This window comes from Malurus melanocephalus, unplaced genomic scaffold (assembly GCF_030028575.1).
Source record: "Malurus melanocephalus ecotype Western Australia unplaced genomic scaffold, MMel_1.1 scaffold_72, whole genome shotgun sequence".
In the NCBI taxonomy this organism is placed as follows: domain Eukaryota; kingdom Metazoa; phylum Chordata; class Aves; order Passeriformes; family Maluridae; genus Malurus; species Malurus melanocephalus.
Window position 1 is genome coordinate 2,186,764 of NW_026623304.1, and position 18,691 is coordinate 2,205,454.

Here is an 18,691-nt window from a genome sequence, read left to right on the forward strand (position 1 = left end):
TAGTCAAAGCTTGTAACAGTTTGCCTTGCTTCAAKTTCCCAATTCACTGGCCATTCAACTGTGATAATAAAAAAAAAAATTCTCTGGACCAGTAATTGACATTACATTTTTTCTTCCCCCCCCAAAAAAAAAAGAAAAAAAAATCAAAACCAAACCAAAGAAAGTGGAGAAAAGCAGTAGTGGAAAAATGCCATTTGAGCGGAAGAGTTTCTCGAAGAATGCTATAAACCTCTGTTTATCAGAGCAGCCGTAGGCCAAAGTTGCCATGGAAACCGAAAGCATTCAAATAATATTAGCCATAGCTTATCTATTATATATATATTGCATTAATGACACTATACCAAAGGACCACTTGTGGTTTCATTTACAGAGCTGTCTTTTCAGTGATTTATCACCAATATTAGAGGCTCGATTTTAAAATTAGAAATGGAAGGTTCAGCCTTAATTGGCTTATAATACTATTGGGAAGGAAAAAAAAATTATTTAATCACATGTCTAGAAGATTGTTGAGTTTTTCATATGCAGCAAGTTCTTAGTCTTTTCTTAGAAACAAAATCAYGCTCAAGCCATAAAATAGATTATTGTCATTTGGCATCCAAAGTGCTGACTCCAACAATATAGATGATAAAACTAGAACTGAAACATTCTTTTATTTGCAAGAAAAATCAATCAGTTCTTGAATTTGCTTGGGGAAAAGGATTTGAATTCAGCTGTGTCTGCTAGATGAATGTGGCTGRTGCTGGATTGTGGCAATAGGCAAATTGTTCTGATGTACTTTGTCAGAACAGTGACATTCTTTAAAAAGAGTTTMACATAGGAGTGGTAGGGGTTTATAATGACTGTAAATACTGAGGTTCTCCCTCTTGTATCCCCCAATTTTAAATTTTTCTCTGTTTTTTGAACCCAGGTTTTCATTAGTTCTATGATTATATTCTTCCCCCCCCCGTACCACTGGCTGAAAAGAGGCAAAAATAGAATTGAAGATTCCTCAGGTGCCATAAAGCAAATTTTGACCCTTTAAATGTTGACTGAAGCATTTGACTTGGGTGCTTTCAGGARCAAAATTTCAAGTGACAGAAGGTTTAGATGCAAGCTATGTTTTTCATTTGAGTGGTTTTGGTAAAAATTAACTGACCAACCCATATACTGAATAACCTGTTGTACTCACATCTATAAAATATATACGTGAAAGTTTCTGAGTGGTTTAAATGATATCCCATATAAATGAGGATAGAGATGCTCAAGGAGCTTTTTCTGTGTTTGGCAGAAAAATCTGGCCTGAGTGTAGACAACTTTCCCAAAGCTGTGTGCTGCTAATGACTGCACTAGAATGCTTGCACAAAGCTTTGCCTGTTACAAAAGCTGTAAAAGCATTAACAAATCCACRAAGCAGATTACATGTTGCAGATGTATCTCTCTGCTGGGAGGAAAGCATATGTGTGTGCGAGTTAGGAGGGGAAGAAAACATCTATTAAAGGAGGCTTTATTTGGTCCTTTAAGCCTTATTGCATTTCTTTGTATTTTCATGCTTTCTTAAGAGTGGGGTGTTTTTCCCAGGGTTCTATTAATGAAATTGCAGATTGATGTATGAAAAAGGTATGCACCTTTTTGAACACAGAAAATCCTGTTGTCTTGATTCTGTTTACCACTAAAGTGAATCTCAACACTCCAAAATTATTTGAAAGAGTGGTGAATAGTCAGCAAAACACCTCTCTGTCTGAAATCACATTTTYCCCCCTTTTTTCACAGATACAGATCTCAGGTTTTCTGCTGCACAGAAGCTCTGGCACATTTTCAGTGTGGTTCTTACTTGACACTCTTGACAAATAGTGAATTCAGGGTTAGGTGATTGCTGTCTTTTATCAGGTTTGTCAAGAGCTGATCCTTATCTAGGGTTGACTTGAACATTGATTTAGAATGCTGTGATAGATGCTTAAAAGTGCTTGAATTTGCTTAACATTGCTTAAAACTAAAATGCTGAGGCCACCTGTTGACTCCCAGCTCCCTTCAGAGCTGTTTTTCTGTGTTTCTGAGTGTTGCAAGGGGCGTGTGCACATACRTGGATATAAATGTGTGAATTAAAGATGGCTGCTGAATTACAAATGGGATTGTTTAGGAGATAGAAACAAGACATCCCAGTCTTGCTGAGATGTGGATGCTGGTGATGGCAGTGGTCCTTGCCATTGTCCCCSATGAGTCTGTGGAGGCCAGACTTCTGCTCTCTCAAGTCTTGGAAACTGGATCCAAAGTGTGCTGCTTCTTCCCTCCTCATCTTTGCTCACTCATCCTTGATGGTTTTATCAGCCTCCTCCCCAGAARGAAAGGGAGGGTGCCTTATCTCCCTCTCCTGTAGGTCATCTTCTTTTTGGAATGAGGAATYGTTCTGATTCCATCACTTGCCTTTCCTGCTTGTCATCCCACCTTCATTATCATCTTTCTGAGGTTTTTGGTGTGTTTTCCTATACGTGGTTTGTGCACATATGTCACTATTTTCTGTTTGAGTCTTTGGAACTGTGTATTATCCATATTTCTGTGCTTAGCAGTGTTATAAAGTACTTAKGCTGTTGGTGGCATTTTTGTGCTACCAAAGCACTGGCTATTGCCCCTCCAATTTTGACTGATGCTGTGGCAGGACAGGAGCATGGATAGGTCGTGTTCCTGCCACCAGCAGTGCCTGGGCTTGGCTGTATTTCACTTGTATTTTCTGTAGTAGGACAGTTGGCTGCACTGCTGTTTTTCTGTCTTTGGTTCTTAAAGGCACATTATTTTATTGTATAACTGGATGTTGCCATGTTAGCTACAAAAAATGTTTTTACCGAATGTTACAACGTTTWTATTTTCTTTTGTAGTCTTCAATTTATTCATGTAGGGAATAATACACTTTTTGGGTGGTGCTTTTCATGAAAAAGAACTGTTTTATATCAAAGTATATAAAAGTAATCCATAAGCTTTACACTTGATGCAAAGATTTTTAGGCTGTTGGCAGGGATTCTCTGTTTTTAAAAGTTTTTCTGTTTGCTGGATTTCATGTACTTTCATTTTCCCTTTGAAGTGTGTGGGAGAGAGCAGAAGGGGAAATACTTCATTATGTCCATGAATTATTCAGGTATAGTTCTAGCAGCTAACATTACTTTAAATAGCTCAAGGTCTTTCTTTTTCCTTGAGTATGTCTCAGTTTTCATTCTTATGCTGATTGTATGCCATGTTCCTTTGTTGAATACAATTTTGATKAAGTACTATCCTTCGGCAATCTTTAGAAATCATTTCAGTCTTGAAATAAGTATTTAATTCTGTTCTTCTSCAGCATCAGATATTCAGTGACCCTAAGTATATACAGGTGAATTGTCATACATGTGACTTTACAAAAAATCAAATTATTCTCCCTGGAGTGTGTTTTCTATATACTCTTGCAAAGGCATTGATCTCAAATAGCCTCCCACATATATTTCTACAGTGAAGGAAAAAGGATTCTATAATACTAAATATTAACATACTGTTACACTCTGAGAGGAATTTTACAAACCACATTTAGTACATCTTTTCAGTGGGGAGGCATGAGCACTAAATCCTTACATTTTTGAAATGTCCTTTTTCCCTCCTCCCATTAATATATAAAAATCTGTATTTAGTAAATAGTTAAGAAYAATAACACAGAGGAGGACAATCAGAAAGATGTCTAGAGGCCAACATGTRAGGAAAGGAAAACAGAAGAGAACCCAAAGTGAGTTTAAAACATTGTTCTTGTAATTCTAAAAATATCTTTGAAAATCCACTGATCACTTCATACTCACTTATGCAAATGAAATCCTTGCTATTATTTCTAGCGGGAAAAAAAGTGTTTAAAAATTATTCCCCTGAARTTTAGGGCTTACCTGATGTAGTCTAAAGAAGCAGTGGGGCAGAATTACAGACAGTTGAGGAGAAATACCTCTCTGTGTGTTTGTGTGTGTACATCCAAGGTGATAATGAAGCCTTGGGTTTCCAGGAGGGATGCCCATGCCCAAAGCTCAGCTGCTCAGTTTTAGGTTGCAGCCACAGTGGGAATTTTGCAAGGCAAGCATCAGAGGAAGTAGCAAAACAGCGTGTTTGCTGAGCACAGGTGTGAAGCTTGACCAAGAGATCCATTAAAGATTGAAATGTAGTCAATATGGTCAAGTTCATGATAGTAAGGTCATAGCAATGTTTGTAACCAGGCTTAACTTGTATATAAATCAGCCATGGATGTGTTTGAGAGAAATGTTTTGGAACTGAGTAATTGCAAACCTGCCAGTGCTTYGCTCTTGTGGCCTGAGTTGCTTACTGGACCTCAGGTTCTTGAAGATCTTGAAAAATCTCTGAGCAATAATTGAGGCTGCAGTGTCACAGTAAAGCAAAGAAATGGAAATCTCAATCTGCATAAAAGAACTTGGAAATACACTGGAAAATGCAGGCCCTAGGTTCAACCTGTGTGGTAACCATTTCCCGGTCAGAAAAAAATTGCATCTCCTTACTCAGCAAAACAAGATTTGTCAGGGCTGAATCTTCCTCAAGATTCCACTGTAGAACTTGAAAAATAGACAGAAGTTGTTTAAGCATCATATTGACTAGGGACTGCATGTTAATTAAAATAAAATTACAAAATAATAGATGCAACCCTCCAAAAATGCTGRTAGTGACTGACGAACCTGTGTCTGCAGCCTTTAGGACCTTGCTGTTACTTAATTTATTTCAATTGTTTAGGAGCAAGAAGTCTAGAATAAAGATGTGTGAAAACATGAAGAAATGGAACTTTTCATTGTTGCCTCTGATTACTGGCTTGTTCCAATGGGCAGATTTGTTACCTAAAGCCAATTATTAAACTTGCTTTTGTGTATTAGCTGTAAATACTCAGTTCTGCATGGGTTTACCCTGCTGTGTTTATATGTGCAATTGATACAATTTTGCCAGGTCCATGTGGAATTGAATTACATTGCTTTACAAAATAATATGCATTAGTGTGTGTATATTCATATGTGTGTTTTGTTGCCATTTTTGAATAGCAGAGGAGTCAATTTCTAGAGGAGTATACTGTAATTCTATGAGCAGTAATTTCACTAGGTATTTATATGTCYAACTTAGTTATTCGGAATAATAATTAGAAAAAAAAACATATTAAGGAGTCTTCATAAAGAGAGGTTATTTGCTTTTTATTATTTGATTAAGCCCAATAGTAGATTTGAGACATGTTACCTTGGGCATTATATATTTATTTACAGTTAAAGCTGTTGTTATGTATTCCAGCTTTCAGACTCATTTTAAGTGTTGTCCTCTGAACTGAAGAGGTGTAAAAATAATTACATACTTTGCTATTCTGGGAAAGGGACTAAAATTTATGTATTATGCACTAAATTTCTTTTGAGTGGTTATAGGAAGGGAAACTGGGAAGAGAGAAAGGAGATGGGGAAGGTACTAAGCGGTAAGAAGGAAAGCCCCTTCAAYAACCCTGAGCAAGATTGCTGGCTGAGGGGAACTGTGGGCCTAGTACATCTCTATTACTAAAAGATTTCAGCTGTTTATGAACTATATCCATGCAAATCACTGGCTGCCTTTTCGTACTAAAGCTGTTCTTAGGTAATTTTACTTGAAAATTCTAAGTTGTAACTAAGCTCAGACGAAGTTGAGTACTATTGAGTTCACTGAGTCTGGTGTAAGATGCCCAGCTGTTGGGTAAAAATAGCAGGTTAACTTCTTGTGGTTGCTAAAAGAMTTTTAAATAAACAATTTGTTAAGAAGTTACTGATGCTGTGAAATATTCTGGGATGAGCATTGGGTTCTGCTTACAGCTGTTATTGGTTATCTAACGTATCCTGAGCCATTGYACGAATTGCTGCTTTTTATTCTGGTTTAGTAAATTATCACTGCTAAATTCTTGTTTGAAGAGAAGCTTTTAAAAATAACAGTGGTAGTCCACCAAGTCAAAGGTGAAAAAGATGGTTGGCCAACTGAATTGATCAGTTTTTAAAATGGTTGCAGGCTGTGTGGACCAGGAATGACTGAGATGTAGGCAGATGATTAAGTGTGTTCACATACTCCTCTCACAGGGTATGATCAGTTTCCTGATTGACTAGAAGACAAAAGCACCATCACATTAATTTGGAGTCTGTTATAAAGGCAAAATGGTAGAATTCCAGCCGACACTGGAAGTATGAAGGAAGTATATCTTAGGGTTTCTGAGGGGCTATTACAGAGACAATAAAGAGGTTTTTGCTTCAAGGTTGTRCCTTAACTAAATGGTCTGCCTCTTAAAATAAATAAAAGGTATGCCATGGTTCCTTGAGACCTTGATGGAAGAATTCATTTCTTTTTCTTTATGTTGCAAAGCCTTGAAACTATTCACTCGGAATGCTCTTTAGGGCTTGATCTCTCTCTTAATTTATTTTTTTAATATTTAATTGCATTATTCTTCAAAGAGTGCAGCAGCAGTGGTGAGGGGAGGAATGGGCAAAGGGTCAAGAGATATTAAACTTTAAAGGAAATTACAATTTTGCTAATTGTCATAGCAACAAAGGAGTAATGAATCCCRGTGAGGAAGCAGAGGGGGGTGGAGGGCGCTGGTGTGCACTCGCAGCAGTGCTGCTGAGCTTTCTGTGACACGAGGCAGGTCATTCTGGGAGCWTGGCTCTCTTATTTCCTAATTAAATGTTTTCAGAAAATGTGACTTAGTTAGAACAGCCCTGGAAATCTAGCTAATGCTGTCTGCTTGGGTGGGCTTTCATGCATTCACAGTTCATTTTTGGTTTGTGTCCGTGGAAGAGCTCTGCCCTCAGGTTGGCGACCAGAGCAGGAAATCGGCCGGGCTGCCATCGCTGACATCCTTGGCAGGTGGAGCATTCCTGTCACACCTTTGCTCTTGCTATAACAGACAGCAGCTGCTGTCACTTGTTTGGTCCCAGTCCTGTGATTTGTCCCTTTGTGAAGAACAAGTGAACTGCTGGGAACAGAGGGAGACTGTTTCCCTGGAGGAGCTGCTTATGAGACGAATAAACCTGGGGGAGCTTTTTTGTCGCTTTAGCTTGCCTGCTGTTGTTGGTGCAGTGGAAGTGGCTGTAGGAAAGGGAAGGGAAGGCAAGGGGGTCGCAGGTGCTTTGGGAAGGCATCTGGGAGTCCTCAGTGCAGGTGGATGAGGTGTTTCTGTGTGGAGCAGGATGTACCTCAGTCTCACCAAACAGAGAGGACAGATGGAGCCCGGTTTGCCTTCACTCAGAGTGTTATTGGAAGTGAAGACCTTCCTGAAAAGCAGCAATTAGCAGGAGGAAAGTTGAATGCAAACTTCTTTCTTTTGGTCCCTCTTAAGCCATTCTTCAACTCTTCAGTTTAGAAAATTRTGGTTCTGTTTGTGTTTGTTAATTCCAAATCAGATGGGATTTGTTTCTTGATGAAGGCTGTGAATCACTATGTTTTTGCATGCAATCTCCCAGGATTTCAGACCACACATAAACTACTGCACAAGATGTAGGAGATGCTCAATTAGCATGAATTCATTGCTCMTTCCTAGTATAGCTTATTAAAGGATGCTCTGCATTATTATCAATGTGGGTTCAGTTGGTCTGCTGCAACAGAGACAATAATTTCAAGGTAAAGAATGAACCTGTGTACTCCAGGCTTGCTACCTTTTGCCTCTACTGGCATGAAGAACTTCTAGCTATTGCTTAAAAATTGCAGGGATTGTTCTTCTGGATGTTTTCACCAATTTTTTTTTTTTATTACAGTGCCAGCATCCCATGATTTATTTGCTTGTACATGCACTGAAAAATTGAGCACTGCAATCTTGCTTGCAGATTAGCAGACAAAATGCCATCTGGAGAATGCTTTAATTGGGTGTTGGTGACTGTGGAAAAAGTCATGGTATTACCAGGTCAAAAGAAGTGACCATATAATAAAATACACGTGGGAAGAAGACAGAGAATGACTATCCCTGTGTGTAAAACTGCCTTATCTGTCTGTGGTTAAGACTTGGCAACAAAATTAATCACCAAATGTTATGGGGACAAAAGCAGCTGCACTTCACAGTCGGATTTCTTCTCTGTCTGTGTAAGCCTTTGCCACCCACATAAATACTTAAAAATTCACGAGTTGATAMTTCACGCCTGAATTTCCTGTTTATGCTAAATTTGTGTCTCTTTATCCTGTGGATAAATAGAACAGTAAATCTCTCTTCAAAGTATATTGGTAAGGGCAGGCGGTGCTTAGAATTTCAAAATTTAATAAAAAACATAGCGATAGTTGCACGTTGTGCTAAAAATAATATTTTTATTGTTCATAAAAAGTTTAGATTAAACTTGCAAAGACACAAAACCATCACTGAACTGTAAAAAAAAAAAAAAAAAGATAGATGGTATTACTTGTACTTCTGGGGTTTTTTATTAAATATTTGAGATCCTCTAAAAACAGAATGGTGACAAACACATTTCAGCTTGGACAGTTATTTCATACGGTTTCTCATGGCCTAATGTTAACAGAAAAATTTTAGTAGCTCCTGCTTAAGTGTATTTTCCAGATCTGATTGGAAATTATTTTGTGCAGAACAATTTGGCTAAAACATCTGCCAAAATGCTTATTTTTCTTTCCTGTTTTTTTWAATCTATACTAGGATGTTTTGAATAACTTGGGYTCCTGTGAGTTGGATGAAGATGACCTAATGCTTGACTTGGAGTTCCTGGAAGAGCAGCATCACCATCGTTCTGGTAAGTCAGATAAATACTGACTGTTTTCAGTGAGGTATTGTTATTCTAGAATATAAAGTAAAAACATTCAGTACAATTACTTGGAAATAAAAAAGTAATTTTCTTGGAAGGGGAAGAGCAGTATTCATTTTTTAGTATTATTTCTAAGTGTGTTTGTAATTAATCAGAAAAATGCTCTTTACACAGCACTTGGACTTCATATGGYCAGTTATGAAATGGAAGTGATTTTTACAGCTACAGAACAATTTCAGTACCAAGGGCAGACCCATCTGGTTTTCTAAATATTTGAAATGACTGCTGCTTACCTCAGGCACTTACCAAAAAGAGCATTTGCTACAAYAATTGCGATCACATTTCACGTCTGCCAGAATAATATTCTTTAAATAAAGGTTGGCTTGACACAGGAGTGTAACTTGATTGTTTCTCATGGTTGGTTAAAGCCCTATTGCACTCCCTTGATGAATAGCAATAAACCTTTGCTATGTTCTGTGTTCACCACGATTTTGTAACAGGATTGTGCAAGGTAAGTTGAGGGACCTTCAGTGAGGAATGCTGCATTTCCTTTGCCTGGAGTATGGGACAGCAGGGCCTTACTGAATAGAAGACGTCCTGCTAACTCAGCAGGTTTTGGAGAGTCTTCACATATCTGTGAGGTTTGTACTTGATCGCAGGTAGAGTTCTGAGTTTGTTCTCTGCTCTGATGCTCTGTTTTGACAGTGCTGTGCATTTAAGCACGGGTTATTCTCACCCTCTCTTCTACCAGCTGTTCCCTGATCCCAATTTCTCCATTCACCCACGTGGGTGCCTGCAGTGCACATGCTTGCAGACTCATGGGGAAGTGGGTTTTTTGAGACATGCTGGCTCAAATGTGTACTGTCTTCTCTTCTGGTCCCTTCTTAGATGCAAATTTAGCAATGGTTACAGATAAACTGCTAGAATTATGCTCCTCTTTGGTATTTTCTATCTATGATTATTCTGCTAACATATCTGAATTATCTCTATGATAATTCTGTTTGGCCACTGTACTCTGCTTTTTAAACCTGTTTGCATATCTACTTACAGGATGAAACATGTTTTATTTGGTAGAGACTGTGGAGGGTTGCAGCAGTAATATGTGCATGATCATAGTTTTCTAAATTATTCAGAGTTGGGATGCAGCAAATACACTGCACAGAAAAGGCCCTTTCTAATCCATACTGAATAATGCTATTAACCAGTTACARAAAGTAATGATGGGTAGAGAAATTTTATAGGAAATCGTATGGGGTGCAGACTTATTTATTCCCTGGGCATGTTGGAAACAAATTAACTGGCAGAAAAATTTTCCATAAATAAACTCCCCTACTATGTTGCACTTGGCCTGACCTTTGTTTTTCTTCTTTTTTTACAAAGCACTAAATTTACAGTGAAACAAAAGTTATGTCCAGTATATGATTACAAAGATTTGCAGCAGCTTCTAGAACAGCTGAGACATTATTGTCTGAATGACATACTTGATAGAGAAGTAATTAAGATGGAGATGTGATATGACACATAATCTTCCTGGTCTTGGCTCATTATCCAGAGCAAATGAGATGCTTTAAAAACAGACATCTACACCGTCCTTTGAAAAATGGTGACCATTTCTATTCTGTTCAGTAATGTAGAGACATGCATTGCAGTCTCATCAGCAATGTGCATTGTCTTTAAAAACAAATGTGTTTATTTTATTAATATTTGCTCTTTGGTTTCATTTGTTTCATTGTGAATCTAGCTGCAAAAAATTTAGGAATTCCCCAGCTGTCATTGTTGGTTTGAAGTCATTCAGTTGGAAGAAGGATTTGGAAGGATAGAGCCATAGGATGAGTTGACTCAAATTCACCAAATAAAGCTGATTTCTTTATATTGCATTAGGATCTGACACAAAATGGTTAGTGTAGTTGTAAGTCATCATCTTAATTTGTGTTAAGATATTGAGGTAATATGCTTGGTTTTTAGTGATTTAGCATTTGAATACCACTGACATGCATAAAAGCCTTGAATTAGATACTGACGTCTAAACACTTTTAACAAATTGCTTTTCTGATTCCTCTGTTAAATTGTGGCCAAATGCCAGGATGTAAGACTTTTCAACAAAAATTCTTTTTAGTAATTCCAAGTCAATCCATTCTCAGTTTTYACTTCTGGGCTTATTTGTTTTCTTTCAAGAGGCCTAAATATATACCTAAATAGAAATACTTCTAAACTTTAATTAAATTATATTATCAATTGCTTTTGATGCAATTTTTCTACAGGCACCAGAAAACAGAAGTGATCAAGTGATCATGTTGAAGATATACAGTTTATTTATTGCACAGCTTGAAACTTTTATGAACTTACCAAATTGAAAGTGATCGTATTTCTGGGCATGTACATATAAGCTCTTTCAGGTAATTGGGAGGCAATGTATTTTTTTTTTTACAAGATCTTTAATCCTACCTACTTCAGAAACAAGAATACAACAGACTGCACCTTGAGGATGAGCCAATACTGTTATCATGGAATATATTATTCTGATGGAAATTGAATAAAACTAATGGACTGTTTAATTCTTCAGGTGTGTAATTGGCCTGAAGAGTAGATGTTTTTCTATAATTTTTGCCAGTAGCAGGTTTGTTGAACTCTTTTTTAAGGCTTCTTTARAAGGATGGACTTGAGAGTTTACTTATGGTTTGCTTCACTGAAATTCAGTGAAGACAATTGCAGATGTACAGATCTGAGGCTTCTTTTCCCCGTGGGTATGTGCTGTCTATCCTATATAAGATTCAGCCCTATGTTATATCAGCTTTAAATATTTWAGCCTTTTTGTTGCAGTATTTGTTTACCTTCATAACAAGTTCCTCATGTTTCTCTCATACTTTCAAGGAATCTGCATATCTGACATTCACACGTATGTCATACTGAAATCAGCTGAGAGTCTTCTTAATCTGCTATCAAAATAGAAGTGTTCATGAGTATCAAAATATGAAACAAAGTGCTGCTTTTTGAATGGAAACATTAAAATGATGCTTTTCTGGAAGTCAAAGGTGTTAGCACTACTGTGACTTTGTAGTACAATGGAAGTCCTGTTGGTGTTCTGCATACTGGTGCTGATTATTTGGTAAAGGCCCTCAGTCCTAGAGCCATATTGCCATTCACTTGTGCCTCATTTGGCTCGTGATTAGCAATTCTGTGGGGAATTACAGTGGGCAGAAATATTCCAAAGGAAGCTCTGTTCAGTATTTTAACAGATTGAAATATGAAGAGGTATAACTGGGAAATTACTCAGTTCTTTCTTCAGTTGTTACAGAAGGATAACTAAGGAATAGCTAATAGGCCATTATTAAAAAACCTATGAAAATTTCTGATGACAAATACAAGGGCTAAAATCACATTTTTAACTTGAATATCACAAACCTTTCCTTGGTCTGGAGGCTGTATACAGCAAGCTGTGTCATTTAAACATACCAGTTCTAAAGGGTACTGCCCCAGTTAATAAATACTGTGTTGAGCTGATTAATGGCAAATTGAGAAATTCCCTTAAATGCCATTAGGAGCTTTAGTTTCTTAGAGATTTATTAGTTAGGACACGATTTACAATAGTTTCTGGTTTTAGCTGCAGAAYGGTATTTGTTAGTGTGAGGGTATGTCTCCCACTTTCTCCCACATTGAAGCTGACAATGTAACACTAATTCAACAAAATAATTGTACTGTATTGATCTACCATAACTTTAGTGACTGTTTATGMATAGAAAATAAGATTATATGGGAAAGATTTCTGGGAGAATTGGCAATTAAGGGCTTTTGAAGAGGAGCTAAGAGTCAGCTGGCAGGCAAGGAGACATTGTTCCAGAGAGTGGAACTCTGTATTAATTAAAATATAGAGATAGAAAGGAAAAATAGACAAAGATCTGTTACCTCTTCCATTCTTAGTGGTGTTTTTTATTTATTTATTTATTTATTATTCCAACTCATTTTTTACTCATTCACGTTTTCCCGAATGAGATGGTTGCCCTCCAGCAGCATCCTCATGAAATGGGGTTCCTACAAAAAGGTGCTATAAATTCTTATGAGCACTAATAAATTAAAAAATATCCTTAACTTTTTCTCTAACCATACAATAGAAGATAAGGAGATACTTTCTACTTTGGATGTAGATGTCTCTGCTTTGTTGGTCTTAGCACGGCTTTAGAAGTTTGGATTTCCCTAATTTCTGAATTTCTCTCTGTAAGGGAATTTACTGCTTTAATTTACTATTTTGTTTCTGTATTAAAGGGTGTATTGTTGAGATAAAGAATGTAAGACAGAGACATTTTATTATCCCACCTAACACAATTGCTTTGAAATTTAATAATATTTATACAGTACTTGGTGAGTGCAGAGCGCTGCTGCATACAAATTCAGAATATTAATCAATGTGATTTGCTGAGAGTTTTGCATACTGTTCTTAAGCTGGAATGCTTAAAATGAAACCTAATATGACATACATGATGAGTCTTGAGGGTGCCTTTTTATTAATCTAAGTAAATTAGACTTTTAAAATATGCTGCAGCSTTGATTTCCTGTTGTAGAATAATGAAGTTAGCGGTTTCTATAGCAGGAAACCATTGCAGGTTTATAGAAAGTGACAGCATTAATTTAACCTCATTCATTTTCCTTCTCCCCCGTGAAACCCGACGTGTTTGATTCCAAGTATTGATTAGTCAGATGTATGAGGAAGACCTTTATGTTCAGTGATACAAGCAGTGGGGAATTTATTCAAGTAATGCACATTAATGTGTRTGAGTAGAGTGCTTGCGTTGTTCCACAGCCTATTGGAAACCAAATGGTTTTATGTGGTTGGTTTTGTCATTAAATCAGTAAATAGCAGGCTTTTCTGAAAGTTCACGAAAGCACAGCTTTGGTAATCTTTTAAGTATTTGCCATTGATGGCACAGAACAGGTGCCTTGCACCTTCCTGCAAAGATGTGTGTGTGATGCTGGGATTTGCAGTGAGCAGCCTGGCTGAAAGTTGGCAACTGCTCCTGGTATTGAATATTAAGCACACACTCCTGTCTCTTCCCCATCAGGCTCCACACTGCACAGTGACTATTCATGGGTGAGATATTGATTAGCTGTGTACCCAGCCTSGCCTGTGCATCCATCATGTTGCAGCTGGAATGCTTGCTGAATAGTTTTGAATAATGTAGCTTGCTAAAATTTTTAGGAGAGATTTGTCTTCGGTCGGTGCTTTAGCTGTTTTGGATTTCATTCCTCAGCTGGAGAGCTGTGACACAGTGTACACATGAAACACAGTTACTTCACCCAGCATATTTGAGAAATGAACTTATTTCTCTTACTTGCTGAAAATAAAAAWGTTCAAATGTGAAATTTGATATGAATATAAACTTTATAATCCATCAAAATCGATCAAAATCCATCAAAATATTATTTAGCTCTAAAAAACAAACACTTTCAGAGATGGAACACATTTTGATCGAACCTAAGTTAAGACCATCTCTGTTAGAAGCATTTTGTGTTCTTAACTCTGTGGGAATACATGTTTTGGTACTTGCTCTAGATTTATGAATGAAATGACAGATTACAGCATTGGTTTTGCAGACTGAGGGGAAGGCAGAAAAGTTTTTGAGATGGACACACAACTTAAAAATACTTACATAGACCTCAAATTAGAGTAATTCATTATATTAGAATGCAGTCTTTTAATAACATCACTACATTAGGTATTAGCAGCCTTATCAACAAAAGCACAGTGCACTTGTTTTCTAGGAAGCAAAAGTCAGGCATTTGYATTGTGTTTCTTTTAAATCCAGCTAGCCTGCAGATCAATTACCATCAGTACCCAGCCAAACTAAACTGTTTGTGTAATGACCCAGTGATATTAATTAGGTACTTGCTGAGTTATTTTGCATGTGATGAAACAAACTGAAAATTCTGTGGTTACTTTGGAGTTCCTCCTGTGTCTGTTAATTCAATGTAGTAATTATTTTTATTAATCTTTTAATAGACAGTAAGAGTGCTGAGCTGTGATGAAACTCCTTTGGTCTTTTGGNTTTTTTTTTTTTTTTACCAGGAGTTTGTCAGTGCAAGGAAAACAGAGTTTTCAGGGGTTTTAATTTGCCTTTAAATAGATAATAGGAAAAAAAAAAAGACCCTACCAAGCTTTTTTTATTAAATAGTTGCTTAGAATTAGAGAAGAAATACTTAGGTAATTTGAGTGTATGGCATTGCTCATGAATGTATTGTTGGCAACAGATTTTGTTTCTGTGCTTACAAACAGTGACCTATTTTGATTATTAATTGGAATGGACATTCGGCTCCTTGAGCACTTCTGAAACCTTTGCCATTGCCAAATGCCATCTTTTAGAGTTGCATGTGTACAGATCAGGTTAAACTAGAGCAGCATTTCTTTAGATTTCTGCTTGAAATGTGTAATAACATTTTGGTTTGTAATTGAATAGAATAAACATTGTGACAGTGAAGTAACAGAGGAGCTTTAAAGATKGCTTAGCTAACTAGCATCTTGCATTGTCACTACAAATTTCTGATAAGAAGGTAATAAAAAAGTAAGCAGTGCTAATAATGAATAAAACAAAAAGTCGTGTGATTTCATTAATTGCACCACTGTATAGATATCCTAACACCAATTAAAAGGGAAAGTTCATGTTAGTTTTCAGTTTTGCAAGAGARAAGGTCTTGCTGAATTAATGCCTGCAATTCCTCTCTCAGAGTTCTTGTGGTGAAGGGAGAGCAGCACAAGCCAGAAACGTGGCCAACCTGATTTCACACACACATCTGAATTCCAGCATGGAGAGTCACATACCACTAGTTTCCATATATCTAGGAGAAGTTGTAACAGAGGGATTTTTTTTTGTATTTTCACGGTGACCTATTCTACTAGGCTACATGTTTTCCCCTGAAGCATTGTTTAATAAATATTGCACAGTAATGAAATAACTTAAGGTCTCCAGGGAAGAAAATGAAACTTGTCATCTTCTAAACTCTTCTAACATGATCAACAGTTTCTGAAAGAGCACTGAGCACGGAAAAAGGGATTTTTGCAGGGTTTGCAAGTGAAAGTATGCATGGCAGTATCAAATGAAAATAGCATATTTGTTTTGGTCACAAATAACCWTGGCACACTTGTGTCTAGGCCTGCTTAAGGACTCTGGAAGTGTTAGTTGCTGAGAATAAGGAGAGTAAGAAATAATGAAATTAGTATTAAACTGGAATGGAACTGGTTAAAAATCATAGGCTAATGTGAGTTTAGTTGTTCAGCATGCTGGAGAACCCTTGTCCATATTGGGGAAGAAACACTGAACTGAGAGTCCTGTTTCTGTTCTTTTATTTATGTAACTTAATGGTGCAATCTTGTTTCAATTTTAATAGAGAAAAATGAAACACAGCCTAGAACTGCTACCAAATTAACTTAATCCTAAAGCTCTTTGAGTGTATTTTACTTTAAAAGTTGAATTGTAGCCAAACGTGGTTGATGAGCCACAGGAGGCATGTTAAGACTAGCTTCTAGCTGCACTTTCCTGAGAATATGTTTAAAACATGTCTGSGATGTAGATAATTTGCCTGTGCAGTGTGTTCTCAGTGGATTAAGGAAAATACGCAGTTTCCTGAGCAAATCAGTGTTTTTAGCTCTTGGTTTAGGTTTAGGTGTTGAGGTGTGAAGAGTGGTGAAGGACTGATATACTCAAATGCTGTGTATGTGTTAGATTCCTGAGTGTTACAAATTTTATTAGTGGCATGCACTTGTAAATGGTACTCAGTTAAGTGGGGCAGTATCACAGAGCATCATGTTATAATTTAGATGCCAAGAGATTTTTTTCCTTAAGAGAYGAGAAGGGCAAAGGAGCACAATGTGAACTTCAGGGTCATTCAAGAATACTTAAGAGTGAGATGCATTTGTATGGTTATCATGGAACAATTTGATTCAGAGTCTGTATCTTAATTTCCTGCTCTTTCATAATTATAGTGTGACATTTACATTTACAACTCCTTATTCATATTGGTATGCTCAACCATCATTTACTGAAAGAACCAGGACAGTAATTAAATTAGGCAGATTGCCTTTCTTCATTCCTTTGATTTTATACATACATTGAGATGAAACATCATCTTTAATAATATCTGCAGGCAGAAAAYAAATGCAATAATAAACATTATGACAAATCAAAGCATACTGTCCTATTTAAAGCAATTCTACACTTTTAGATGGCAGCGTTTAAGTAGGATGTCAAATGCTGCTTTTTTGTCCTGCTTTGTAAATTTACAAAGACCTGGACTGGATGTTTTGCAAGAATGAAAATGTGATGAGAACTTGAGAGGAGCATGGTCTTTCTTMTCAGTTTTGAGAGATATTTAGACAGTAAGAGAAACAATTATGAGCTCACAATTATTCTTCAGAATATCTAAGTCCATTTATGTAATAGCAGGTGCACCTTCCATACAACTTCTGCAGTGACCCTACTTCAAGGTCAGACTGAAAGTGTATGTGAGTTAGTGATGGCTTTTGACATTTTGAAATATGGGTCTGGGATCATTGTAATTTCACTCTTAGGTAAACTCAGAAACAGTAGTCTRATAGTTAAAACTTGAGCCTAGGTCTCCTGGGTTGAGCTGGACTTTCTGATGCTAATTTCCAGCATTACCATGGTCCCTTAATTTACTTGTAGTGCATAAAGTGGTACTCCAGTAGTCATGGGGGTTTGGCATTAAAGTTTGAAAGATACTTATGATACCAATGGGATGGAGCTRCATTAATGGCTAGAGTGGTTTCAGTCTTTAGAGGCCAATTATGTTCTGGTTTGTGCCTCTTCAGATGTCATTCCAGGAGATGGGGCAGACAGAGCCATTGCTGTGTCTGCTACTGTTCCCACTCCTGCAATTTTTAAATTTCTTTCTGCACAAAAAATGCCAAAGCAAACCACAAGTTTCTTTATATAACAGGAGGAAAAAATGTTGCAAAAGCTTATCATACTAATCAACTAAAGCCTGGGCTCAAATATAAATTACTTTTAAATCTTTCCAAAATCCATCATTACTCAAAGACTGGGTCAAATCTGCTGTAGTGTTTGAAAATATTAGGTGATTTTATTGTTGTACGTCTTTACCTGAGTCYCTTGTGATGAGAGAGCCTGTTGTCCTTTCTTTTSTCCCTGTGTTTGGTCAAATACTTCRTATTGTTTGGATTTTGTTGAATTTTCTTTATTTTTTTAACCTCCAACTTCCCTCGAGGGGGAAAGAATTCACAAATAAATGCTGTGCAGGTAGTGAGCCCTGAGATTTATTGCAGCCTAAGTTCAACTTTAGGAAGGCAGATCAATAGGTAGCAAGTACTTTGGAGGCTGGTCGGGGGTACAGGGTCTTCCTGAGAATKTTTTGYCCTCTTGGGGCCTCCCAGCAGAAGYCTGTGCTTTTGGTTTGTGTAGTTTTCTGCTGCAGTATGTTGTAAGAAGGACCTTGTATGCACCTTTCTTTGCCAAGGGAACAATTTGAGATAAACTCTGAAAGGTAACCTTGAAGAAATCTTGCAGAAATTTTCTGGTGGTACCTTCTGTACTTAGGCTTATTTTAGGCATGTTCAGTCTGACCCAAAGTAAATAATACCCAGCCATCTCCTTGTCACACGCCAGAATTCTGCCATGCAATCCTTACCATAGGGAACAGCTTTAAAATGAAAGTTTGTCAAAGCCTCTGCCTGCCACTGCTCCAGTAACTTCATCAAAGACTATGAATGTGCCTGCTGAGGGTAGCATTAGTGTTACTGGGTTTGGGGCTTTTTTTCCCCCAGTTTTCATAATGTTATGATGTCTTTAGGAAACAGAGTCTGTTTCCAGTTAAGAATTAAAGGAAATTGTGGATGCGGTGGGAAATACTCCGAATGCGCTTTTAAGAACGAGAAACCAATGTTGTGTTGCAGGATGGGTGACACACATATGTATGGGTCTGCAAATGGCAAGTCATGCACAAATTGAATCTAT

At 37.2% G+C, this 18,691-nt stretch overlaps 1 protein-coding gene across 4 annotated transcripts in view; it reads left to right on the forward strand.

Moving 5' to 3' along the window:
- Positions 1–18,691, forward strand: part of CCSER1 (coiled-coil serine rich protein 1) — a 604,924-nt gene that overhangs the window by 106,405 nt on the left and 479,828 nt on the right. For all 4 annotated transcript variants that reach the window (XM_057366851.1, XM_057366852.1, XM_057366854.1 and 1 more), the window contains exon 4: positions 8,609–8,702. In XM_057366851.1, the coding sequence (XP_057222834.1) occupies positions 8,609–8,702 (94 nt within the window). The remainder of the gene's footprint in view (positions 1–8,608; positions 8,703–18,691) is intronic.